Source organism: Aspergillus brasiliensis, assembly GCF_001889945.1.
Source record: "Aspergillus brasiliensis CBS 101740 unplaced genomic scaffold ASPBRscaffold_12, whole genome shotgun sequence".
Lineage (NCBI taxonomy): Eukaryota > Fungi > Ascomycota > Eurotiomycetes > Eurotiales > Aspergillaceae > Aspergillus > Aspergillus brasiliensis.
The window spans coordinates 757,323-781,300 of NW_027137453.1; the positions used below are offsets into that span (position 1 = coordinate 757,323).

Consider the following 23,978-nt stretch of genomic DNA (forward strand, 5'->3'; position numbering starts at 1 on the left):
CCGAGCCAGCCAGGGCCCAAGAGTAACGAAAGTTTATCACCTCTTTTCATCAATAGGTACCCACCGGAGGCACAACGTTCACAGGTTTGCGCTTCGAGAAAAGGTTCTTCAGTCGACGAAAGACTGTTTTCTCGTTCGCAGACGCGTCCTCGGCTCCTCTCGACCTGAGCTTCCGGCTCGTTGCCTTGCTCATTGTTGACCAGGAGGTCTTCAGTCTCGAGGTGTTAGACCCGGGGCGAAGATTTGAAACATTGTCTGTCGATTCGGTGTAGACTGGTAGGTGTGGCGAGCTGGCATTGGCAATTGTTCCCGTTCTCATCTTTGCCATGACCGCCTGCTGGATGTTCATGTCCCGTTCGCTTTCTTCTGCGGCGCTGAGGACATGTGCCAGGCCGCTGCTGTCGATAATAATCCCGGGGTGTTGTTTACTCCCTTCAATAGCTGACGAGCCGAGGCCCATCGGATCCGTATACTCTGGGGGGTGGACTGTTGGGGTCTCCGAGCCAGCTACTCCACAGTGGCTGTTCGATGGTGGATCAACAGGCTTTCCGAGACAGGATGACTTATTGTTGGGGACTGCATGGGGTGAATCAAAACTAGGGACCCCGGTGGACATGAGTGTGGTCTCGGGGTCCAGAAAGACCTCCACATCATCACCGCGAACAGCATCCACAAACCGAGGGCTATCATCATTCGGATTAAGTTCGGATTTAGAACCATCGAGGAAAGCTTTGACACTTTGACTCCTATCCCTACTCTGCTTTCCTAGCCCCATTACTTGGCTACTATAGCCTGCTCGGCTAGGCGGGGCACTCGCGGACTGCGTTTCATCGCTAGCGAGTGCTGAGTGAGAAGATGTCGCTCGCCCCGATTCGAGACTATCGCACTTGAGGTGTTGGCTGGTCTGGGAATGGAGAACCCTCATGGCCTGCATGCTGGACTGTTGGGTCAAGGCGACCCCAGAGTCGTACTTGTCCTTGAGGGCTGCCACATCGGCTCCCACTTTCGGAGACACGTACATGGAGTCGAGCTGAGGTGCCGTGGATGATTCATGCATCGTCGTATTGGTTGTGACCGCGCGAGATCGCTTGCTAGGCCCCGACGGCTGGCCTTTCTCGATCCTGTGAACAAGTAACGAACAGGCATTTCTAATTTGCGCTTCCAGGTCGGTAGGGATGTTCTGTCGCTCGATCAACGGCGATGGCGGCTGATAGAAACCCGGGCTATCAGAAAATTCCCAATAACGGTCAGGTTGGTTCTGGGTAAGTTGATTTTGCTGCGTTATCAAAGTGGGTTTCTAGCTAGCACATTAGGCCACGACTGAGAGGTAGTCTGCATGGCAATACACACCTGTGACCCGAACAGAAAAGAAAAGGAGGTACGTCGTTTCGTGCTAAATTCCATCGTGCTTGATGTCTTGCGATTATGATGACACAAGAGAGGCGTTCGGTCCGGAAAGGGATCGGCTGGATAGACTGCAGGGAAAGAGACTGTGGCGACGCCAACCAACGTAGGAGGACGCAATGATGCGTAGACAATCGACTAGTGATATGAATAGTAGCGACACAAAGGAAAACAAATCCGGTTGTTGGGCCACCAGTCCCAAGGAAATGATCAGAACCGGGCGATACTCAAGAACAGCCCAGATCAATTCAGAGCGCAAGAATAGCTCGAAGCGGCAGGTGTTGTCCAGGGACTAATGGGTTGGAATGTGGGGAGCGATTCGAGGAATGCTGTAGAGATCAAGAAAAGGAGGGGTGAGGACCGATTTGAAGGTCAGGGGAAGAAAAGCCACCGGAGATTATGAGAGACAAGAAATAACAAGGTGACTCAGGGAGCAATGGACCAGTCCATCTGCTAGGTACACCACCTCTAATAGTCAGTTTGCAAGGAGTAAATATAATGCAACCGCGGCGCTGGGGACACCGGCTGTCTCAACGAGGGACCAAAGAATGAAATATTATAAAGGAGACGGCCAGAGAGCAAAAGCAAACGAGCGTGGTTGGTGCGATGAGGCCGTCAGCCAGGGAAGAGAAAAAAGCAGGATGGAAAAGAGGAGGAGACCCTGCAGGAAAGCAAGCCTCTGTCACACGACATCACGGGGCTGCTGCAGGCCTGGAAACCTCGCCGTCTGATTGCCTCGTAGTGGCCTCGGACTTAATCTTGCAGTGCACTATTGTCGACGATGCAGCCAGTCCGGCTGCCATTCGCTAGGGGGTGAAACCGACCACGGAGGGGTAACAAAGCAAGCCATGCAGTGGTCGATGCGTCTGAGATGATGATATCCGCACTTTTCCACGTCTAATGGTAGCCAGTGCTGATCAGAGTGGTTCACAGATTACTTGTGGGTTGTTCCCCCGTCAGACTCGCTACTGAACAAACCAAGTCATCTCCCAATGCGAGGGTATGGGAGTCTCACGAATCATTTGAGTGTGACAGCATTGGTGTTGCACCAAACGGAACACTTCCCTTGTCCAACGGTTTCGCAAGGGGGCCGTTGGAGTGGAAAGAAGGGATGAATCAAGGGGCTGGATGCGCTTTTCGTGGAATGACCGATCGGGTAGCAGGAATGAGACCCATCACTTATAGGCAAGCCTGGCGGGACTGCAACAACTTCTGATAGGCAGTTCGCCGCTGCCTTTCCTGCTGGGAAGAGTCGATCGAACGCCCTATTAGGTACTGAAGTTACCATCATCGTCATGCGGCAGCCATGCGGAGACGCTGTCGGACCCTGAATATGATCGATATCGTGGTATGCGACGAACTCAGTATCCCGGGCACAATGATTTCCATATCGACCCATTCGCCCGAAACTCAAGTCCAAGAGACTCTGTGACATCTCTGCAATGTCAAGGCAGAGCATGGTACGGAGTACATCAAGTAGCTCCGTGTGCAGCACCCTTCCAGCCGAGCCAGTGGAAGTCAATATGATAGATCACATTCACACCTCCAACCCAACTCAACCCGTCAATTTCAAACCTAATGACCGGCTTCAGAGTTTGCACGCAGACTCTCATCTGCACTCCGCATTTCGCTTCAAGTCCTGCAAGCAGCCCAGTTCCTCTGCCTCGTATTTATTTCCCGAAAGCCTATCCAGGGCGTTCTCACAACGCCGACCACGTCATATTCTCTGATGATCCTCCACAATGACCTCAGGAGGCATCCAAGTGCCGCAATGGTGAGGCCCAACGGCGTGTATCATATGCGGAGCAAAGCTGCAGCTGTTGTTGGTTCCTGGTGCAACAATGGGTTGCTGGGCGGATTGAGAATCGAACCAGATGGAAGAGGCTGGACCGGATGATGGGAGACTTCGCGAGGATGATGGTATGATGGAATGTGATGTGGTAGGTTGATGTCGACAATAGAATTCACGATTGAGTTCGCAAAGTCATTGGAAGCCTGATTACACGAGTCCTTAATTACAAGGCCACACCGCCAGGCATCACTGACATGAAACAGGTAGGAGGCCGGTCTCTAACGAAAGTGTAAACAGAAGAAAAAAGAAAGAAGAAAGATGAAGACAAAACAATTCTATTTATCATAAATCTATGTACGATCGAACACTTTTCTTATCAAGGTCGCCCACCACCCTCGGTGTCTCGACATAAGCAGAGAACACTCGGTTGAGGGCTTATCTGATGGAGAGCAGTTGGATGCTTCTTTTACAGCCTTACCTGTGTAGAGGAAACGAGAGAGGCAGTTGGATGCTCATCTCTCTGACTGGCTTAAGAGTAATAAATCACAAGACCGCACCGCTACTTCCCCAAGGCGCCTGAGCCTGGCGGGGTCCGAAGCCGCCGGCGCGTCCTCTCTGGCCGAGAGAAAGGCCGGGACATGCCCACCGCGGTACATCAGGCAGAATAAAAGGCTGCAACTAATGCGCCACATCTTATAGAACGCTGGAGGTCAGTTTACCACGCGGTGATGTCTTCCACTTCCGCTTCGCCGAACGTGCTGCTCTTGGTTAGCTTGTTGACTCCGTCCACAGCCTCGACTCCTTCGGCGGGCGCCTTGGACATGATGTCCGGCAGGACTTCGCGGAAGAACTCGAGGATGTAGCGGTTGACCTGTTCGAATTGAAGGAGGAAGGCATCGTGACCTTCCGGGCTCTCGATCCGCTTCAGGCGAGAGTCCGGAATGCCGGCAGCGATCTCCTTCTGTTCGTCGAAAGTGAACAGTCCATCGGTCTCGATACCTAGAACCAGAGCAGGCTGCTGAATCTGAGACAGGGCTTCACGGACGGGGTTCTCCGCGGAAGGACTGGCCCGGTGTCGGGACACATCGTGTGTGTCAAGCTTGCGGGTGATGGCGATGTAGCAATTGGCATCGAAACGCTTCACAAACTTCTCGCCTTGGTACCGAAGGTACGACTGGGCCGAGAAATAGGTGGGGAGCCGCTTCTGGGAACCGTTGGTCTCGATGGTCTTGCTGAAGGTTTTCGCACCGGAGAACTGAGGGTCCTGGAACTGAACTTCAGACTGTTGGGCTTCAGCCTGTGGTCCGGGTGAGCTGCGTCCACTCTTGTGTCCGTCGTTGTGGATTGCCCAGTGCTCGTTAGGGGGAGTAGGCAATCTTTCCTGACCATTGATAGTCTGCCGCTTGGAAGGATCGGGCACGTTTCTGCCAAAGCGAGACTCGAAGGAGTTGCGGCTACGGTATGTGAGGAGGGCGGACATGCGCGCCGCACCCAATCCGGTGGCCGGGGGATCGTCAAAGGCATAGTAGCCATCCTCATACTTCGGGTCGCTATAGATGCTCTGCCGTTGGGCTTCACCCCAGCTGATACACCACGCCGAATGACGAGGAGAGGTGGCGATCGGAACGATTGCGCGAACATAGTCCTTGCCAAAGTAGGCGTACTCAAGAGTAAGCATACCACCCATGGAACCACCCACCACGGCTGCGATTTGACGGATGCCCATGTCATCCAATACCATCTTGTGAATCCTATGCGTTATGAGAACGATGTTACACCATAACGCAAAACAAGTGAAGAAAAACTCACTTTACATCATCACGGACGGTGGTAAGAGGGAACTCGGGACCGTATAAGCCCTTGGACGGATCGCCATCCTTGTAGGTCACGGCACTAGCACTTCCGTACGGACTACCCAGACTGTTCAAGCAGACGACAAAGAATCGCGAGGTATCGAAAGCTTGGCCGGGGCCACCAAGCAGGGGACCCCACCAGTCCGCAACATCCGCACTACCACTCAGAGCATGACAGATCACCAATGCATTGTCACGTTCGGGGGAGAGTTGACCCCGCGTCGTGTAGGCCACGGGAACGTTGTGCAAGGTCACGCCAGACTCAAGGGTGAAGGAAGGGATGATGACGATCGATTGATCGGTGATGAGGGCAGAATAAGGGTTTTCCGGTTGGGAGTCAACCCTCTCTACGGGATTTAGTAGCTGTTCACTTTTTGAATGGCGGGGGAGGGGAAGGGTGGGAGCACTGACGGAATTGCCCGGGGGCGGCGGCTTGAGCGACCATGCTGGACGGACGCGAGTGGCTCACGGACGTATGGATGCAGAACAAGCAGCAAGAACAAAAGCAAAGTTAATGGGAGATGGAGAGATGCAAAGTGAGCAGTTGACACACAATTAATAGGAGGGAAAGTCAAAGAAGGGGAAAAAAAGACGGGAAACGCAAGATGATGGCGATGTTTGGTCCCTCCGGGGAGTTTTCCGGCCTTGACTCATACGCCATCACGGGCCAATCACATGTCTCATATTGATCCTGAGGCATGATGGAGTCTACGGAAATAGGTTCCACCGAGGATCCGCCCCCGGTCCCGCTTCCCGGCATTTTTGTGCCTCTCCGATCCCGGGCTTCCTTGGAATCCTACCAAATGAATGATCTACAACTAGGGAGCCAGCGTGTTCTAGTAACAGTAATGCTGGAGTGACCGTATGGCTGCATTAGGTATCCAGTTCGGTATAGTTTAGCGGATACGAGATCTCCGATTCATGGATGTCGGGCCGAATAAGTATATCTTGGGAGAACGTCCAAAGATATAGACCGAAAATCCACATTCGTGACACACATTATTTCGGTCTGTGGTTTCATTACTTTATTGGTACTAGTTTGTCTACGTTAAAGGGGCAGCAACGCTCTAATTCCCGCCATAAACGATTATAATCACAGTTTAGAGTGAAGTATATGACTCTTTGAGCACCAAATACCAAACATCATATGTCATCTCCAAATATCTAACAGCACTCGGAGCTCCTGCGACTATGTTACTCAATTAATAGCCCTCCATTAGCAACAATATAGACTACTCCAGAAACAAACACAATTACAATGTCTAAAAGCCGCTGAAATACAAGACAACCATTGAACACGCAGCCACCCATCCATTAGCATCTACTACCCTTACAAAGAAACAACCAACTTCTTCGCCGAAACGCCCTTCTTCAAAATATTCAATGCCCCCTGCACCGACTCCAATCCCTCACCCACCACCTCCACCTTGGGCGCACTAACAAAGCTCCCCTCCTTCAGTGCCACGGGCAAGAAATCGACAAAGATAGCAGGCCCGACCTCATTCTCCGCCAAATCACCACCAAAGACGAACTTCGACTCGACCCCATCAGGCAACGGCCCAGACGGTGGATTCACCAACGCAACAAACTTCCTTCCCTCGATCCTCGCCACGATCTGTCCGCACTTCTCAGGAGACTCAGACCCAATAGCCAATGCGCCAGCACTAGACTTCCCTGCAAATGCAGCAATGATATCCTCAACCACCGTCTCAGACTTATAGTCGAACACTTGGCTCGCACCGAGAGACCTGACAAAGTCGTGGTTCTGCGGCGAAGCCGTCGTAATCACTTCATACCCCGCTGCCACGGCAAGTTGGATAGCGTTGCTGCCGACGCTGGATGATCCGCTCCAGATGAGGACGGTCTGGCCTGTCGATGGTGCTCGTGGAGCGGTAGGATGCTGCAGTGCGAGGTAATCTTTCTGGAAGAGGCCACATGCGGCGGTTGATATGCCGAGAGGAATTCCGGCCGCGTCCGGGTAGGATAGACTGGATGGGATGGGGGAGGTCATGTGGGCTTGAAGCAAAACGTAGGTCTGGAAGGCACCTGAAGAGGAACGGGTGCTTCTAAGTTCACCAGTTAGGCCAAGGACGCGGTCTCCGGGCTTGAATCGCGAGGAGATGGGACCTGGTCCGACTTCTACTACTTCACCGGCGACGTCGCTGCCCATGATGGCGGGATAAGGGGTCCAGGCGAAGAGGGCAGAGCCGAGGTCTTGACGGGCGTAGTCGACGAGGTTGAGCCCGATGCTGTGGTTCTTGATTACGAGTTCATTTTCACCGGGATGGGTGTAGGGTGCGGTGTCGATTTCCAGAGGATAGGCCTTTTCGGACTTGATCCAGGCGGCGGTGTTGGTTGGGGTCATTGTGTGATGTGAGCCAATTGCTAACGATGGCTCTAGTATTAACGGATATTGGGAAATAACGTGCAGGATAATACTTATTGAAGACTCTGTAATGGACTGTCAGCTGTCCCTGGTCAGCGATCTATATAGCACACTTGCCAAGAAGCCCAACGGCGTCCCGGATTAGGGCACGGTGATAAGGCCGTAATATCCGATGGCGAATCCTTCGGTGATTACACCCCGACGGGGTTTGCGACTCTTAAATCCTACGGCATCGCCCGCCCAGATCTGACGGAATTCCGACCCCTCTTTGCTTCTCTTGTGTCATAATTTATGATTGAGTCCGCTTGTCGCCATGGATGAGTCCTCCATCCAGTATGATCTCGCCCCGGCCCCATACGGCCGCGCCTGCATGAATTGCTCGCAGTCTAAATGCAAATGCATCCTGCCCAAAGGGGGCGGACGATGTCAGAGGTCTTATTTTAGATGTACAACAGTATGATTCGAACTCTGTCTGACAGTGTTGCAGGTGTCAGCGTTTGAATAAAGAATGTCGGCCATCGGCGTTCCATCGACGGCAGAACGCACGCAAGTCCTCGCTGTCAAAGACAGGACGATTGGAAAAGAAGCTCGATGATTTGGTGACGCTGCTACGTGCGCAGTCCTCTAGCCATGTGGGGGATTATGTAGAGTTGATTGAGGAGCTGCGACGAGAGCCAGATGAAGACCATCATCATCCACCACCACCACCACCACCACCACCACCACCACCACGCTCCCAGATCAAGGTTGCTCGGACAGTCTCGACGGCGGAGAAATCCATCGACTGTGGGTTCCTTACTCACTTTTCTCAGGTTGGAGCGAGTACTTCCTCCCGGGATGAGTCGAATATCGGAGGACAGGTGTCGAATGCGAGTTCAGGAGAGCCGACCTGGTCGCAGGCTGAAGAGTATTTGAGCATGTTCGTCACTCAAAAGCTGCCCTATCTGCCATTCGTGTATTTCCCACCAGGAACAACAGCACAGCATCTCCACAGTGATCGGCCGTTTCTCTGGCTATGCATCATGGCAGTCACGTCGAAGAGCCCGAGTCAGCGACGCACGCTGTGCGATAAAATTCGAGATACTGTAGCCCAGCGCATGGTTCTTGACTGCTACGGTCGTGACCTCGACTTCCTCCTCGGTCTCCTGGTGTATATAGCCTGGTACAGATACCCTCACCTCCTTCTAATGCCATATGCTAACAGCCACAGGTCCAACCAACAAGTCTTCAAAAAGCTCAACATGACCATATACAGCCAGTTCGCCACAGCCGTAGTGTACGACCTCATGCTCAACCAGGCCCCTGGCGGCGACAAACCATCTTTACTGAGTATACTCCAAACGCACCCAGACGAGGATCCCTCCCCACCACCAGCCCGAACAATGGACGAGAGACGCGCCGTGCTAGGCTGCTTTCTCCTAACCTCCAGGTAACATCCATTTACTTCCCCTTCATCCACTCCACTAACCTCACTCTAGTATATCCCTCTTCCTGGAGAAAAGCGACACTCTGCGCTGGACCCCCCACATGGACGAATGCCTACATCACCTAAGCGAGCACCCGGAGTGTCTCAACGACGAGATTCTCGCCCAACAAGTGCGCTTCCAACTCATCAACGAGAGAATCAACATCACCACCACCGCAGCAAACACACCAGACTCCTACAACACCGGCCTCCTATCCACCCAGTCCCCCTTCAGATCCCCCCTATCAATCTACACCCACACCATCAACTCCCAACTCCAACAAACCCAAAGCAAACTCACCCCTCACTCCCAACGCTACCGAATCCTCCACCTCCACCACTCCAACACCCACCTCACAATCCACGAATCCGCCCTCCTAAAACCATCCTCTACCACAAAAACCCCCAATCCCCCCTCCCTAAGTAATCACCTCCACCACCTCGAAACCCTCCACGCATGCCTCTCCGCCACAACCACCTGGATAGCCACCTTCCTCGCCATCCCACCAGCCGAATACGCAGGCTTCCCCTTCCCCATCTTCTCACAGCTCGTGCGAAACCTAGCAGCGCTGTATCGGCTCTCTGTCCTTGATGATAATGATGATTATAATTCGGCCTGGGATCGGGGACTTGTGCGCCGCACGATCGATCTGATGGGTGTGATGGATCGGTTGATCGGGAATTTGGGACAGGCGGCGGCGTTGGCGAGGCTTGAGGCGCGGGGGGAGGATGAGGATGAAGATGAGAATGAGAATGTGTTTTTTTATTCGATTGGAAAGTATGAGGCTGTTAGGTTGAAGTGGGGGGTTGTTTTTGGGGGTGGGAATGGGAGTATTGGAGATGGGGGAGGAGTGGTGGACCAGGGGCAGGGGGTGCAGGATGAGACTAGGGGGATGAATAATGGGTTGGGACAGAGTCAGGGACAGGAGATGGGGAGTTTGGGGGTTGGGTATGATGATTGGTTGTCAGAGTTTTTAGATTCGATGGTCCATTGATCAATAGTCTCTTTCTTTAGTGGTGGTATACATGGTGTGTAGGGTGCTTCTCTCTTAGTAGATATATTATGCGTATGGTAGTTAGTATATAACTGATAGTATGCAATCATCCCTTCAAGGATTACAACGCATGATAAAGCTGGCTAGTATCATGCAAATATATCTCCCCCCTCCGGCCCATTCCTCGCCTTCTCCATCCTCTCCACACTCGTCTTGAACAGCCGTGGCATCCCCGTCTCCTCGAACTTCTTCCCCGTCTGGATCATCTCCGCCAGTCCCTTGGCGGACAGCAGAATCACCGGCATGCCATGTCCATTAAACCCAGCACAGACATACTGGCCGAGCTTATTGGGAACTTCACCGATATGCGGATGCGAGTCGGTCGAGTAGCCCATTACTACCAGCAATGCGAGCAACAGTTAGCCGGCACAATTCATAGAAAATACCAAAGGAACAAGGGAATAGAAGCTCACCACCGGTCCAAATCTCCTTCACATACGCCCCACTATCCTCCCACCCCCTAAACGTCCGCTGCATATACCCATCATAGTAATTCTTCGCCGACTCAATCAGCGTCGTATCATCTACAACACCATACCATTCCTCCCGCTTGTTCAAAAACGTTGCTTGCGCACCACCCACAATGATACTCCCATCCGGTCTGGAAATCAGATAGCTGCCCCCACCGACAACATCAGACCCGTACCCGATCGCATACGAGTAAGGGAGAAACGGCGCGGGCTTTCCGCTCTCCTCAGGGACCGTAATATGGCAACATATTCCCCTGCAGGGGATAATGTTAGCGGAGTACTCGGGGAGTAGCCCGGCCGTGTAGGCGTTCGTCGCGTAGACGATCTTGCGTGCGCGGAGGGAGCCGCGGGGGGTTTCGATTATGTTGATGGTATTGTCGTCTCCTTCTTCTGTGGTGATGGATGTCACGGGGGTGTGGGTTTGGACGTTCAACTGCGGAGATTTGATGATTCTGCTCAGTAGGCCTAGGATGAATTTGTAGGGCCAGAGCGTGCCGGCTGTGTAGGAGATGCAGGCTTTGGCGTTTTTGGCGCCGGATATCTGTATCTTTATTAGTATTTCTCCATCGAGAACGTATTATATAAGTGAAAGAAATATACTTACCCCCTCCGCATCCCTCTGCGGCGTATAATGCAAATCCTCAGCCAACTTGACCCCCCTCGCCTGCAACATGTCATACGCAACCTTGGCTTTCTCCGCCGAAGCTTCATCCAAATACACATTCATATTCCGGGTAATATTGAAATCGCAATCGATGTTCTCCTCGCGAAGGAGATCTTTCAGCGCCTGGATATGTGCGAATTCGAATTCCGCGATCTCAAGTCCCGCTTCGAGTCCGGAGCGCTCGATGTAGGTTGGGATGTGGCCATAGATATCCGGGCGGAGGTGGCCGCCTTCATTCTCATAAGTAACCTAGTATGATATACTTTCAGATATGGATGGGGTATATACCATTTCGACCTGTGGCGCCCGAGCAAATCTGCCTCGCTTCGAGGAGGGTTATACTGGTGGTCTTGTCACCTTGCTTGTCGAGCTGTTTGAGGAGATAGTAAGCTAGCGTGACGCCCGCGTAGCCGCCGCCGATAATTACAATGTCGCTTTGCGGGGGCAGGTCGGGGGTGCTCCGGATGTCGTCGAGCGGGTCGAGTTGGGTGCGCCAGAAGGGAGTGAGGGGGTTGGTTGGGGGGAGCATGGTGTTTGTTGTTGTTGTTGCTGTGTTGGAGCCCATGTTGATGTGTCTACAGTGAGTGATGGAGTATTAAGAATCCGTGTGAGAGATATTAACTAGTACAAACGTATCCAGTCTGGCTCTCACCGCAATATATACATGAGTCGATCGCCCAACGTTTTAGCCGTTTATCCCGCCCCAACGTAGATGGGGGTCGGTAGTAGGTGGATAACGGCTTAGCCCCGATCTTATCTGCTTTATCTTCGGAGTTCGGCTTGGGACCATTAATTGGGGGGTCTATCGGCCGTTGTCGGAGATGGGTTGTGGAGGTGTAGTTTGGAAAGTGTGAGTTCTAAGTAATGGTATGTGGTTCTATGTGGTGGTGTACAGTCTCCTAGAAAACGAGATATAACCGAAAGATGTTCCTGAATAACTGCTGGACATGATTTCTGGAAGAGCGGGCTCTGACCCATGTCTATTACGCCAAGCTGACCACTAAGAAGTTCTCCCCTGTAAATGCCCGTCTATTGTTACTAGGCTCGCCTTGTATCAGCCACCCACGTCTTATCGGGCGTCCCTTTGGATGAAATCTCATTATCATGTTGCAGCATCTCGGACGCACAGTTTGGCTTATCAGTTCCTTGGCTCTTAATGTGCGGGGGTTGTTAATCCGATAACTAGTACACCTGAACTAAAATTAGGCTAGTTTATAGGGCTCTATTCAGTTTAGTATTAGTTAGTAGTATTTACATAGATACTACTACAAGTATCATGTTGGAGGTATAAATATATTCCGCCTGAAGCTCTCCGTACCGCAACACTTGTGACTCTTAACTTACCATCATTAGTAGCTAATTCGTGTATATGATGCCAGCCATTAAAGATAGATTGGGCCGCAAGCGATAGACTTGATACATCAAGTAACACCTGGCAATAGTTCAAAAGCAGTGTTACTCTACGGAGTACAAAGAAGCATCTTCAATGCAGCATCTCCCAATCGGGTATTTTTCCTCCAGTGGAGCCTTACTCAGCCAGACCGCATTAGGCAACTCACCATACCAATAAGAGCTACGCACCCAGTGACCACCGCCCTCTTCCAGCCTAGCGCGCGACATCATATCGGTCGCAGCTCGAAGACTCACTCTCTCATGCCCGACAACTGCAGGGGCATCGCATCACTTCCCAACACCTCCTAGCCATGACCACGCCCGTTTGAACTTGTCCGAACGAACATTTCTATCGCCGATACGCTCTACATGCTCGAGTCTACCACGCTGTGCGCTTCCCGCTACAATGACCGACTATTCCAAATGGAAGGTGACCGATCTTAAAGCCGAGCTGAAGCGGCGCGGCATCGCGCAGACCGGCCTCCGCGTGAAACAACAGATTATTGACCGATTGGTGGAGGAGGACGCTCGCGATGAAAAGGATGCTGTCGCGAACGGAGAGCCGGCTACCGAACAGGATGTCGCGCCGCAGGAAGCGCAGCCCGTCGACTCAGAACAGCCTGTGCCAGAACCAGAACCGGCCGCAGATGCGCCAGCTCAACCCGAGGCTACTGAGACCGAGGTGAAAACCAAAGATACTGAGGAGCCAACGCAGGAACAGGAACAACCACAAGCACAAGCAGAGGAACTGGGTGACGCGGCTCCTGAGACGAAGCCTGAGCCGGTGACTAACGAAGTTCCTGCCGAAAGACCTGCCGAGCAAGAACAGGAACAGAAACAGCCCGAGCAACCTGTCCAGGAATTACCGAAACCAGAGGAACCAGCTCAACCCGCCGATACCACTACTGTCGACCAAGCCGCCGACACCTCCATCCCGCATGACCAGACCGAGAATGACACCGCTGCAGCACCGGTAGAGCAGGCTCCTGGAGAAACAGCACCGGAACAGCCCGAGGACATGGAGCCAAAACCCGCTGAACCAGCCGCATCCGACGAGACAGCTGCGCCCCCCGCTGCAGTCCCCTCGGAGATAAACACCGGCTTGTCGACACCCCTACCTACAGAAGAAGTGCTGGAGGACAGACGCAAGAGGAAGCGTCGCAGTCAGAGTCCCGTGCCAACACCGGAAGCGCTTGCCAGTAAAAAGGCCAAAGCCCAAGTTGAGACGCCCCGGGTCGTTTTGCCGGAGGACCAAGCTGCGGTCAAAGAACACGAGTCGCAGCCGGATGGAGCTCTTCCCGGACCACAAGAAACCCCTGAGGAACGCGCGGGGCGCGAAACCGCGCCTGACCAGGAAGCCCCGCCTACCCAAGATGAAACAACCAAGAAAGGCGCGCCCCTGAAACAAGATGTCCGCTTCAAGGGGCTATTTGCTGCCAAGGAGACGGAGCAGACTCGCCCTGTCTCCCCTCCGCCGGCGGATGCGGTTATGGAAGATGCCGACGTCGAGCCTGCCGTTCATGCTGCCACAGCAGCTCTCTATGTCGGCGGATTGATGCGTCCTCTCCAGCCGATCGCGCTCAAGAACCACCTTGTCAGTCTCGCGTCCCCTCCGGATGCCTCACCCAACCCGGATGTGGTCGTAGACTTCTACTTGGATCGCATCAAGACACATTGCTTTGCTAGCTTTACGTCGGTCTCGGCAGCGTCGCGAGTTCGCACTGCCCTCCATGGTACGGTATGGCCCAACGAACGCAACCGGAAGACTCTATTCGTGGATTTTATTCCCGAAGACAAGTTATCAACTTGGATTGAAAAGGAGGAAGGATCGCGACCGCGCGGTGGCCCTCCCGCGCGCTGGGAAGTGCGATATGAGCCAACTGATGATGGGGTAGAAGCTGTCCTCGAGGAGGTTGATCCCCGAAGCGCTTCCTCTCAACAGATGCGTGCGCCTGAGGCCACCGGTTTCTCTCGTCCGCCGCCTACCGGGCCACGGGCCGAATTGGGCGCTCCTCGACGGCCCAGTGGCCCAGTCACGGCAGATTCGAGTTCACGACCTGGGCAAGGATTTAAGCCGCTGGATGAACTCTTCATGTCTACTACTACCAAGCCCAAGCTCTACTACCTACCGGTCCCTCGGGAGGTGGCCGACCGCCGTTTAGATCGGTTTGACGACCTGCTACGAAAGGGCGAATTTCCCCGACGAGGCGGGGACGAGCGCCGTCGTATCACCTTCGAGGATGAAGATTTCTTCGTCGATAATGGCCCCGACTTTGGTGGTGGGCGCAACCGACGAGGCCGAGGCCGCGGTGGTCGCGGACGCGGAGGGTTCGGGGATTCGTGGAGAGATGACCGACGTAGTCGGTATTGAAATGAACAGATATACCCCTGATGATATACTATGGAACTGCCATGGTTTGGGATTAGGTGCTTTGTGTAATTGCAATTTCCTGTACAGTAGGCGCATGCCAAGATGGGGGCTCCCGGGGGACAAGAAAAATATGATCTACGGACCAGAAGTGATTTTATTTGAGCCAAGATGGCGAAGTGTATACTAGGTTGGGTAAGCGTTTCGGAAGGACAAATCAACGAACATGGATCAGAATTTATTTTTATTCGGGAGTCTCTGTTGGCGCGGATGTGTTTTGGAGGTGGATAAACTGGAACATGAGAGTACTGACCAACTAACTACTCACTTACTACTCACTCACTTAAAATTGCGGTGGCGCAGCGACCCTCCGCCATTGCGATGCGCGCGCGGCGGATGCAGCGACGGTGATTGATTGGCACAGGAACAGTCTTCAGTAGTAACAAGAATCCATCGTAAGAACCGCATCTGACTTTAAATGTGGCTGCCTTGCCGGTTCGGCTCTCATTCTCCTCCTACCAAGACTTTCCTTTCTAGCGTTACGTACTCCACGATCTATTGTTTGGGATAACAAAGGACCAAGAAATTCCACCGGTCTATATAATCATTTGTTTCCTATTTCCGAGTTCTCATGCCTGACGTGCAACGACGTACCTCCCGACGTGCTCCACTTCATTGACCCAACTGGACTAACTAATTACTCTCCGTCATTCTAACTCCAATCCGTCGGTCGCTGCCAAAACCCGCCTGGTTGTCTTCCTGCCAGCGCATCCCGAATCAGTGCCAGAGCAACCGGTCCGTTATTGACTTCGAAGGATCAAGTTTCGCCAGTGATCCGATCGGTCTCCCGAGTAAAGGCACAACAACGTGACGAAAGCTTAAACTTGGGTGGCTTCCAGGGGTTCATGGGGGGCCAAGCCCGGCTGTGCGGATAAGATATCTTAAGAAAAGCGACGGGCTGGTGTCCATCACGACGATCCTCTTTCTCTTCCTTCTCCCTCTTCTGGCTTTCGCAACCCGTCTATTTTCCTTCCCTTCCTTGCACCCCCAAAGGCTGTTCATCCTTGCAGTCTCTTCTCCCTTCCTGCAAGAATGGGCTGGCCAGTGTGCAATTCGACCGAGGAAGACGAAACCAGTAGGCAAAACCCCCCTCTGCGCTTTGTTTGATTGCGACTCGGGTGGTCATTGAAATGGGCTGACGCGGACTTGGACAGTCACGGAGGTTGACCTCTGGGATGGCGGTCTCACCTTCCACGAACTCTGCCTGATTGTAGGCGGGGCTTTTGGTCTCATGGCTATACTTGTTTCCTTTTACCTGATCGGAATGCATGCTACACACTACAGCAAAAAGATTGAGCAACGACAGTACGATTTCCCACCTCCCACATTCCCTGGTCAGATTCTGGCCCTCAGTTTGACTACGGATGGCTAACGCGCTCCTCTTCCATTTAGTATCATTCGAATTCTGCTCATGGTCCCTGTTTACTCCGTCGTCGCATGGCTCGGTACCTACTTCTACAAGAACGATGTCTACTATGATTTGATTGGCAACTGTTACGAAGCGTTTGCGATCTCGGCTTTCTTCTCACTGATGTGCGCTTACATCGCGCCCGACCTGCATAGCCAGAAAGAATACTTCCGCGGAGTTGAACCCAAGCCGTGGGTCTGGCCTATCCCGTGGCTTCAGAAGTGTACGGGTGGGGAGAAGGGTATTTGGAGGACACCGCGGAGTGGTTTGACATGGTTCAACGTGAGTGCCGACAAGCCAGGTTGTGCGCGATTGCAGTTGTGCTAACGCAGGCGCTAGGTCATCTGGGTGGGCGTGTTTCAATACTGCCTCCTCCGAGTCCTGTTGACTATCATCGCGGTCGTCACGCAGAAGTTCAACTTGTACTGCGAGGAGAGTCTCAACCCTGCGTTCTCGCATATCTGGGTATGTGCTGTGTGTCTGTATTATAAGGTTATGCTAACATGCTGATAGGTTCTCCTCATTGAATGTATTGCGGTCTCCATCGCAATGTACTGCCTGATCCAGTTTTACATTCAGATCAAAGACGACATCAGCCAATATTCGCCCTTTTTGAAGATCTTGTCGATCAAGTTGGTCATTTTCCTGTCCTTCTGGCAATCGGTAGGTGCAGCATTTTGCCCGCATTCCCACTTCCGGTCGTCTAACCCAATTCTAGACTTTGATCTCCTTCCTCACCTCAGCCGGAGCCATCAAAACCACCTCTAAGCTCCAGAGCCCCGATCTCAAAGTCGGACTGCCGAACCTACTCATCAACATTGAGATGGCATTCTTTGCCGTCCTCCATCTGTGGGCATTCTCCTGGAAACCGTATTCGCTCAAGAACCAGCCTTCAGAGATCACCGACTTCTACGGTAACGGCAAAGGCAGCTATGAAGGCGGTCCCTTGGGTGTGAAAGGTGTGCTCGACGCCTTGAACCCAATGGACCTCGTCAGAGCGATCGGACGCAGTTTCCGCTGGCTCTTCGTCGGCCGCAAGAGACGCACGATGGATCCCAGCTACCACCAAACCGCAAATGACGCTTTCAACATGAACGCTACCGAGAGCGGAATCGATTCCCACAGCACCGAGTATGGCGGCGCAGGTACAATGATGGCCGGTGGACGCTACAGTCCCCCCGGCGAAGAAGGACAGGTCCTCCTGTCGCACGCTCAGCCAAGCCCCGGTGGTCTCGTGCCTCCCATCGACGACGAAACGGACCCGAACCGCTACTACAACCATAACCGGCTCAGCGCGACCTCCCTCCTGGAGCCAACAGCCTCGCATACCGCCCGGCCATACTCTCCCTACGAGGAGGACGCATACAACCCATACCTCGTGAACTCCCACCTAGAACAAGACCACTACCACGAGCCCATCCATGCCAATCCACCCTACCCCGTCCATCCGACCGACCCTACCAATCCCTACCACCCCACCACGACGCTGCAAGAACAGCCTCCCATCCCTCTCCCAGAATCCTACCAACCCCCGCCCCCACACTACGACAGTGACCACCAACAACGAAGGTAAAGCGACGAAATTCGACTTCGACGAGCAACAAAAGTAACTCCGTTATCCGCGGAGTATGATGACCCCTTAAGTCTTCATGCATGTTCACATTCTTGCGCGTTCCTCACCCTTCCTTCCCCTCTGGATGGAGTTGAAAGCGCCACGGCTAGCTAGCTAGCTAGCTAGCCGTGTTTTATCATTGTCTCTTGGCGTTGGCTTACTCTATTACCTGTCTGTCTGTTCTGTGCATCTGTCGTATAATACCCTCTGAATTTCTGGGCTGCCTTTTTATTTTCTGTGTTTGACTGATTCATCTAGCTATATGATATCACGGTATGAAGATTGAAGGGCTTTTCTTTTTCATGAGACTGGATTTTACTTACCTACCCGCTCTATGTTTTACCCTAGAGAGGTGTTTCTACCTTCGATGGAGTTGGGTGGAGGGCTTGAGTTGTGGTGACCTCCCTCTTTCTTCCTTTTTCTGTTTTCGTTCTTCAGATCATCTCTTGCTATCTTTTTTTTTTTTTTTTTTTGGGAAGATAGAGATGCCTAGATAGATACTTTCGTTGTACAATATTATATTTACTTCATACTATAGAGAGATCTATACTTTCTTGGCTGACTGCACTGTGGTGACTGTGATTGTAGTTGATGTTTGTGATGATATATTAGTAGTGGTACATGTCTACATAGTAAGTAGAGCACAGTTAAGAAACTAATCAGGGTATGATCATGCATTCGTTGTTCGTTAAGCGCTACCAGCTACGTAGATTAACTCTATCCTATCCATGGCTCACTCCATCGCGAGTCGAAAACGACTCATCGGCGAACCGATTCTGCTAAGCTAATTGTTGCGTTTTCCGCGACATCGTCGTCCGTCGCACGCTGTTCATCAGCGCGGTCCGTTTCCCGAGCTCGCGCATCGCGCTGATGCTCTGGCCGAGTTGGCCTAATAGGGAGACGAGATGGACATCGTTGCTCTGGGCGATGGCTTCGGCGGTGAAGGCGCTTTGTTCTTGAGGGGTCAGGAGAGAGAGGTGCGATAGGAGGGCGTTGATGTTGCGGAGGATGGGGTGGGAGAGAGTGGTTGTTGAGTTGGAGGTTTCTGAGTCGGTGGAGGTGGAGATGCTCGCGACGTAGGATTTGATGAGTGAGATGCGGGATTCAAGGGTCCTGATGGCGTTGAGGCGGGTGGTGAGGCTGGCGATTACTGTGGAATTGTTTTTGATTAGTGATGGGCTCGGATCTGAGTGAGGGTGGTGGGGTGACTTACGCTCTTCTTCCTCCGGGGAGAGCACGTCTGACTGGTCCTTGCTGGGTTCTTTGCCAGCTGTTTGTTTTGTACCAGAGGTCGTGCCTTGTGTGTCTACGGCGGCGTTTCTGGCTGTCCGTGCTACTGTGTCGATGCCAATCATCTCAGCTTCTCCTGTTTCGACGGAGTAGGGCAATTCTCGGAATCTAATCGTTAGGGATTGTTGTTCCTCTCCATCAACCTGCATCGTCTTGCTGTTCTCTGTCGCATTTTCGCCCTCGTATACGCTTTCATAGATTGTCACGGGGAGCTTGCCGCCGTTGGAGGATGCGTCTTGTACCAGGGATGGGTGGAATGCGAGGAACACAGCGGACTCATTGTGGGTGTGGAGGATCTGGCGATGGATTGGGAGATGGGCGGTGTTGGGACCGGACGGAGGAGCAGTTGACCACCAGCCGACAAGGTCAAGAGCTGGAGCTTTGTGTACATCTTTGACTTGAAGGAAGTCAGCGACGAGATACATGTAGATGGTTCAGAATCACAGGTGAACAGGACTTACATTGCTTGACTCTTTCCACAAACCAGTCTTGCGGGATCTGGAGTTCTCCATTGGCACCTTCATTCACGATACATTCAAAGGCGTGCTCCAAGGTGATCTCGCGCCCGTTCTGCTGGCCTAGAAGCGCTCCCACTATAGGTCCCTGCTGAGAGCGGGCGGCATGGCGGGTGATGTGGTCTGAGATAGTCAGGAGGATCAGTGGGTGGAGCTGGATATGGAGGCCGGAGTCGGAGTTCTTCGGAGATAGGAGAGATTCGGGCTGATCAGACATGATGATCGGTATATCCTTGAGGGAGATGATGGTATACCGAGTCGATAGGCAGGTGGACAGCTGTGATGGTCTGGAACTTATCGTCGGGGAGACTGGCGGAGATGTCATCGGTGTTTGTCCCGTTTGCAACCAGCTTTCCCCGCCGATGAGGATAAGAAAGCCGTTCCTGACTTGCCTTCATCGTCTCTCACTTCCCCCCACGGAGCGCATCATCGTGGATCTGTCTGGCATCAACATGGCCGTTCCATCTACTTATGATGAGGTCCGACAGCACCTGGAACAGGTGCAGCGCGATCCATCTACTCGTCTAGATACGACTATTCTAGACAAGTTGAAGCTCGAGCTTACCGAGACCGTCGATCGCAGAGTCCCCGCCACCCTTTTGCTCCAGATATCGCAGCTTCTCCCTGTCCTGCAGGAGGACCCGACTCCTCTTACCGCTCTTGGTGTCAAGGCTACTACGTATCTTAGCTTCGCTGACCTTCACTCTGTCGATCCTCCGATCAATTTCATTGCCGGTTTCAAAGCGCCATCGGAGCCTATCAACTTATTGGCTCTGTCGCTGCTGCGCAAGGCAGGACACGTCGCTAGCGATGCTGCCATCGTTGCTGGCGACCCGGAACTGGTCTCATCCTTGGTGGAGCTGTGGCTTTCAACCTCTTCCACGGCTGTAGCACAGGCGGCATTTGACACAATCTGGGAGCTCTTGGAGGTTGACTCGGCCAGTCCGCTCGAGAATAGTGGGCATGAGGGCGATGAGGCCACCGGTGGGCAAGGGCTCGTCTGGAGGCGGATTTTCACAGACAAGGATGTCTATGGGCTGCTATTTTCCTTCTGCAGTCTCACGGACAATGGAACCGGAAGTCTGTCCAAACGCGACAAGACTGTAGCCCAGGGACGCTTGATGGGACTGCTAGTGAAGGCGGGTCGACTACATTGGGACATCATCTCAAAGCCACAAGTGCCAGAAGTTGAGAGGAAATACCAGAGCAACGGCCTCCTCCATTTCGCTGCCTGCCATATGGTCGACAAGGGAGATGTTCTCATGCACATGACTCTGATCAACTTTTACCATGATCTTCTGGAGATTGATGCGCCTGGTCTCATTGCGCGGACCATCGTGCAGTCAGCATCCACCTTTTCCTCCCCCGCCCTGGATTTCCTCATCTCACATAACATCCACTCTACGTTATTGGAGTATTACTTGGATGAGTCAAAGCTGGACTCGGTGGACCTGGCTTATCTCTGCGGTCCTATCATGACTTACGTTGCGCAGTATGCTGAGCTGTATCCCAACCACTTTTTGCAAAACCCGCAGCATCTTCTGGATCGGATATTGTCTCGTATTGCTGCCTCAGTGGCGATCTCAACTTCTCAGTGGGCACATGGGCCGGTTCCTAGCGGACAGCTGAACGTACTCTCCTGTCTGCCCCGAGTTCTGCTCGTAGAAGCCAGCAAACATGGAATGAACCCTGTTCTGGCCTTGCCAACCAGTCCTCCCAATAAAGAGGCTTTGGACGTGCTGGCTAAGATCCTTCATGGTCCAGTCAAGCAGGACCTTACGGACTCGATGGAGTTGAATGCATCTGGCCAGATGCCGACAGACTGGCACAAAGAGGCCGCGGCTGCCCGCGCGCTGTATTTCATGTACACCAATCAGCACACCAACTTCTGGACGGATGTCGTTGCGACGGCGGATATTCTTGCTATGAAGGACGTTTCGTTGGCGTCAATATCGCTCATGAGATCCCTCATCACAGCTAATTGGCAAATCTTGACGGGCGAAGTCACCTCGTCTGTCCCTGGAACTGCCCGATACCAGCTTCCTACCGAGCAAGCTTTGGAGAGTTTGTCCCCCGCTACACAGGGAGTTCTTCCATCATCGGGCGCTTGGGCAGCCCTTACACCGCCAGCACTGACTGTTCTCTTGCCCTATTTGTTCAAGCCTCCTCGCTCATATGCAGAATTCGTCGGAGGCGGAGCAGGCGATTCCCAGCATGCGGTCTGGAAAGTGGCAACGGCGAAACACGAGGTCTTAGTTGCGTTGTATGATTGTCTGAAGGATAACGGCGGACAAATGGAAGGATTCGAGGACATCATGCGTACTCTCCGGCAACGAGTGAACGAGGGGCCATGGGGGCCTGTGTCTCAGACTGCAAACCAGGTTGCCACCGTTGGTTTATAGTTGAGGGCTGGCGTTGCGTTGTGCCCATCTCATTCGACGATTTACGATTACGCCACTAGATACCTGTACTATTCATAGTTCTGCCATTCAGCAATAAGCAATGAATCCCTATACCAGTAATACTAGTAATCCCTACTACATACTACGTAGTGATACACTTATCGGCATCTGCACTCTGATTGGCCCATCACGGGATATACGAGGGTTCCCGCCCCGGTACCCTAATTACCAAATTCGCGCAGATCCCCGCAGGCGGTGAGCCAAACCCAAGCTCGGCCGGAACTTTTTTCTCAGCCCATTGAATCATGGCGCTTTAAACGCCCGCCAGCGCTTCGGCCTCTTCCCCCCCCTTGGATATTAATCGCCTATCTTCCATCGGAGCCATCATCTCCAACCGAATTGACAAACAGGGGCATATCTGCAAGTGAATAACCTCTTTCGCCCGGCATGTCCCGATTCGGCGCAAAGAAAGGCAGAAAGCTCCCCGGAGCCGAATTCACTTGGGAGGCAGATCCCAGCGGAGAACCTGATACGGCGCCGACGCCTTTGTTCCCTGTATGTTTTGGGTTGATGCGATGTGATGTGATATATTTGCTTCTTTGTTCGCTTCCTTTTCGTGACATGGCACTCTGTTCATTGCTGTAACGTGTCACACGTCCACCAACATCGTTTATGAACCACACTGTCATCATTGTTGCTGTTGCCGTTGCTTTTCTTTCTTGATAGCAGGAAGAAGCTTTCTAACCATCATGACTTTGTACAAACAGAAATACACCGTCCCCCGCGCCAGACCACTCTCCTCGCAGCAACAATTGCAGGTGGACTTGTATCGCACTCTCCGGGAACGGTTTCACGATGGTCCCTATTACTCGATTCTGGAGGGGGCGGGGTCGTCGATGAAGAAGGAGAGTGCGGCTCGGGCGAACTTCGATCCGTTTCATGGTATGCCTAGTTATTCGGGCAAGTATCAGAAGAAGAAGAGGGCATTGCCGAGGTTACAGGGGAGACAGTATGGTGAGTCTTATATCATCCATATGTTCTACGGCGAGGAGGGAATATGTGCTAATGGGGATTTGTCTTCTTTGTGTAGTGATGAAATTCTTCCCCCGCGAATTGTGGCAGACGATTCAGCCAACGTTCAAGCCCGATGCCGCGATGGATGGGTATGTGCCGCAGGTAGCGCGTGCTGGGGTGAAGAGGGGATTTGAGGACGATGATGAAGAGGAGGATGAGGATGCGGCCAAGCGGACGAAGGGTGGTGAGGAGGGTGAGGGGCCTGATGATGATGACGATGGGGACGGGGATATTCTGGATCCGGAGGAGGAGCAGGAAGAGGAGGAGATCGAAGATGATGACTTCGAGGATGATGACGATGAGATGGGTGGGGATTATAACGCCGAGCAGTACTTTGATGGTGGTGATGATGAGTATGGGGATGATGGGTTCGGCGATGGTGGTGGTGGCGGTGAGGAGGATACTTATTAGATCGAGAGAGCTGGATTCTTGAGATACCCTTTGTTCAAAACTACGATTCTTTGTCATTTGAGCTTATCAATCTAGCGATTACTTCTGGTTTGTCCCCATAAATGATTGGGTATATTCATTCACGCCATTGCCGGATTATCTGACAGTGTAATTGCCTATCTGATCCTGACCCAATATCACAGCACATTCTACCAATACTCGTTCTCCTCGTAACTATCTTTGTACACCACAATCCCCACCCCCAGCACCTCCCACAATGCATAGAGTATAGAGATTCATCTGTATCCAACTAGTTAATCCTCTCCAATCCTCGGGATGACGTCATCCCGCTCTTCCTCGCGCCAACTGGACGATCGA

At 52.7% G+C, this 23,978-nt stretch overlaps 10 protein-coding genes across 10 annotated transcripts; 5 read left to right on the forward strand and 5 right to left on the reverse strand.

Moving 5' to 3' along the window:
• Nucleotides 1–49: 49 nt before the first annotated feature.
• On the reverse strand, nucleotides 50–1,404 carry ASPBRDRAFT_57990 (uncharacterized protein; the record flags this gene model as incomplete). Its single annotated transcript, XM_067627828.1, has 2 exons — nucleotides 50–1,297; nucleotides 1,351–1,404. The coding sequence occupies 2 exons, from the start codon at nucleotides 1,402–1,404 to the stop codon at nucleotides 50–52; spliced, it is 1,302 nt and encodes a 433-aa protein (XP_067475891.1).
• Nucleotides 1,405–3,911: 2,507 nt separating this feature from the next.
• On the reverse strand, nucleotides 3,912–5,494 carry met2 (homoserine O-acetyltransferase; the record flags this gene model as incomplete). Its single annotated transcript, XM_067621280.1, has 3 exons — nucleotides 3,912–4,947; nucleotides 5,006–5,396; nucleotides 5,461–5,494. 3 exons carry the CDS (start codon nucleotides 5,492–5,494, stop codon nucleotides 3,912–3,914), a joined length of 1,461 nt encoding a protein of 486 aa, XP_067475892.1.
• A 707-nt stretch (nucleotides 5,495–6,201) lies between these two features.
• ASPBRDRAFT_46834 (zinc-binding alcohol dehydrogenase family protein) lies at nucleotides 6,202–7,481 on the reverse strand. The gene has a single exon (XM_067625726.1). It carries the CDS (start codon nucleotides 7,412–7,414, stop codon nucleotides 6,380–6,382), a length of 1,035 nt encoding a protein of 344 aa, XP_067475893.1. The 5' UTR covers nucleotides 7,415–7,481; the 3' UTR covers nucleotides 6,202–6,379.
• Nucleotides 7,482–7,748: 267 nt separating this feature from the next.
• ASPBRDRAFT_199074 (Zn(II)2Cys6 transcription factor domain-containing protein) lies at nucleotides 7,749–9,895 on the forward strand (the record flags this gene model as incomplete). The annotated part of the gene is made up of 4 exons (XM_067621281.1): nucleotides 7,749–7,867; nucleotides 7,923–8,597; nucleotides 8,646–8,864; nucleotides 8,914–9,895. The coding sequence occupies 4 exons, from the start codon at nucleotides 7,749–7,751 to the stop codon at nucleotides 9,893–9,895; spliced, it is 1,995 nt and encodes a 664-aa protein (XP_067475894.1).
• Nucleotides 9,896–9,969: 74 nt separating this feature from the next.
• ASPBRDRAFT_308430 (NAD(P)/FAD-dependent oxidoreductase) lies at nucleotides 9,970–11,766 on the reverse strand. The gene is made up of 4 exons (XM_067622823.1): nucleotides 11,378–11,766; nucleotides 11,030–11,319; nucleotides 10,369–10,966; nucleotides 9,970–10,292 (listed from the first exon to the last, which is right to left on the reverse strand). The coding sequence occupies exons 1-4, from the start codon at nucleotides 11,652–11,654 to the stop codon at nucleotides 10,045–10,047; spliced, it is 1,413 nt and encodes a 470-aa protein (XP_067475895.1). The 5' UTR covers nucleotides 11,655–11,766; the 3' UTR covers nucleotides 9,970–10,044.
• Nucleotides 11,767–12,716: 950 nt separating this feature from the next.
• ASPBRDRAFT_46837 (SAP domain protein) lies at nucleotides 12,717–15,270 on the forward strand. The gene has a single exon (XM_067625727.1). The coding sequence runs from the start codon at nucleotides 12,888–12,890 to the stop codon at nucleotides 14,850–14,852; it is 1,965 nt and encodes a 654-aa protein (XP_067475896.1). The 5' UTR covers nucleotides 12,717–12,887; the 3' UTR covers nucleotides 14,853–15,270.
• Nucleotides 15,271–15,941: 671 nt separating this feature from the next.
• On the forward strand, nucleotides 15,942–17,890 carry ASPBRDRAFT_199077 (uncharacterized protein; the record flags this gene model as incomplete). Its single annotated transcript, XM_067621282.1, has 6 exons — nucleotides 15,942–15,984; nucleotides 16,064–16,214; nucleotides 16,302–16,599; nucleotides 16,657–16,782; nucleotides 16,831–16,980; nucleotides 17,036–17,890. 6 exons carry the CDS (start codon nucleotides 15,942–15,944, stop codon nucleotides 17,888–17,890), a joined length of 1,623 nt encoding a protein of 540 aa, XP_067475897.1.
• Nucleotides 17,891–18,708: 818 nt separating this feature from the next.
• ASPBRDRAFT_57997 (COP9 signalosome complex subunit 6) lies at nucleotides 18,709–19,951 on the reverse strand (the record flags this gene model as incomplete). Its single annotated transcript, XM_067627829.1, has 3 exons — nucleotides 18,709–19,079; nucleotides 19,143–19,616; nucleotides 19,681–19,951. 3 exons carry the CDS (start codon nucleotides 19,949–19,951, stop codon nucleotides 18,709–18,711), a joined length of 1,116 nt encoding a protein of 371 aa, XP_067475898.1.
• On the forward strand, nucleotides 19,703–22,253 carry ASPBRDRAFT_46840 (uncharacterized protein). The gene has a single exon (XM_067625728.1). The coding sequence runs from the start codon at nucleotides 19,950–19,952 to the stop codon at nucleotides 22,134–22,136; it is 2,187 nt and encodes a 728-aa protein (XP_067475899.1). The 5' UTR covers nucleotides 19,703–19,949; the 3' UTR covers nucleotides 22,137–22,253.
• A 210-nt stretch (nucleotides 22,254–22,463) lies between these two features.
• ASPBRDRAFT_46842 (DNA-directed RNA polymerase III subunit C31) lies at nucleotides 22,464–23,805 on the forward strand. The gene is made up of 3 exons (XM_067625729.1): nucleotides 22,464–22,691; nucleotides 22,904–23,150; nucleotides 23,227–23,805. The coding sequence occupies exons 1-3, from the start codon at nucleotides 22,584–22,586 to the stop codon at nucleotides 23,619–23,621; spliced, it is 750 nt and encodes a 249-aa protein (XP_067475900.1). The 5' UTR covers nucleotides 22,464–22,583; the 3' UTR covers nucleotides 23,622–23,805.
• The last annotated feature ends 173 nt before the right edge of the window (nucleotides 23,806–23,978 follow it).

Excerpts from the sequence above, each read along its gene's own strand:
- ASPBRDRAFT_46834 (XM_067625726.1), bottom strand. The coding sequence starts at position 7,414 with ATGACCCCAACCAACACCGCCGCCTGGATCAAGTCCGAAAAGGCCTAT.
- ASPBRDRAFT_308430 (XM_067622823.1), bottom strand. The coding sequence starts at position 11,654 with ATGGGCTCCAACACAGCAACAACAACAACAAACACCATGCTCCCCCCA. Across the intron at positions 11,320-11,377 it reads GGGCGCCACAGGTCGAAATG|GCGGCCACCTCCGCCCGGAT; the intron begins GTATATACCCCA and ends ATGAGAATGAAG. Across the intron at positions 10,293-10,368 it reads GAAGGAGATTTGGACCGGTG|TAATGGGCTACTCGACCGAC; the intron begins GTGAGCTTCTAT and ends CATTGCTGGTAG.
- ASPBRDRAFT_46837 (XM_067625727.1), top strand. The coding sequence starts at position 12,888 with ATGACCGACTATTCCAAATGGAAGGTGACCGATCTTAAAGCCGAGCTG.
- ASPBRDRAFT_46840 (XM_067625728.1), top strand. The coding sequence starts at position 19,950 with ATGATGATCGGTATATCCTTGAGGGAGATGATGGTATACCGAGTCGAT.
- ASPBRDRAFT_46842 (XM_067625729.1), top strand. The coding sequence starts at position 22,584 with ATGTCCCGATTCGGCGCAAAGAAAGGCAGAAAGCTCCCCGGAGCCGAA. Across the intron at positions 22,692-22,903 it reads CGCCGACGCCTTTGTTCCCT|AAATACACCGTCCCCCGCGC; the intron begins GTATGTTTTGGG and ends TTGTACAAACAG. Across the intron at positions 23,151-23,226 it reads GTTACAGGGGAGACAGTATG|TGATGAAATTCTTCCCCCGC; the intron begins GTGAGTCTTATA and ends TTCTTTGTGTAG.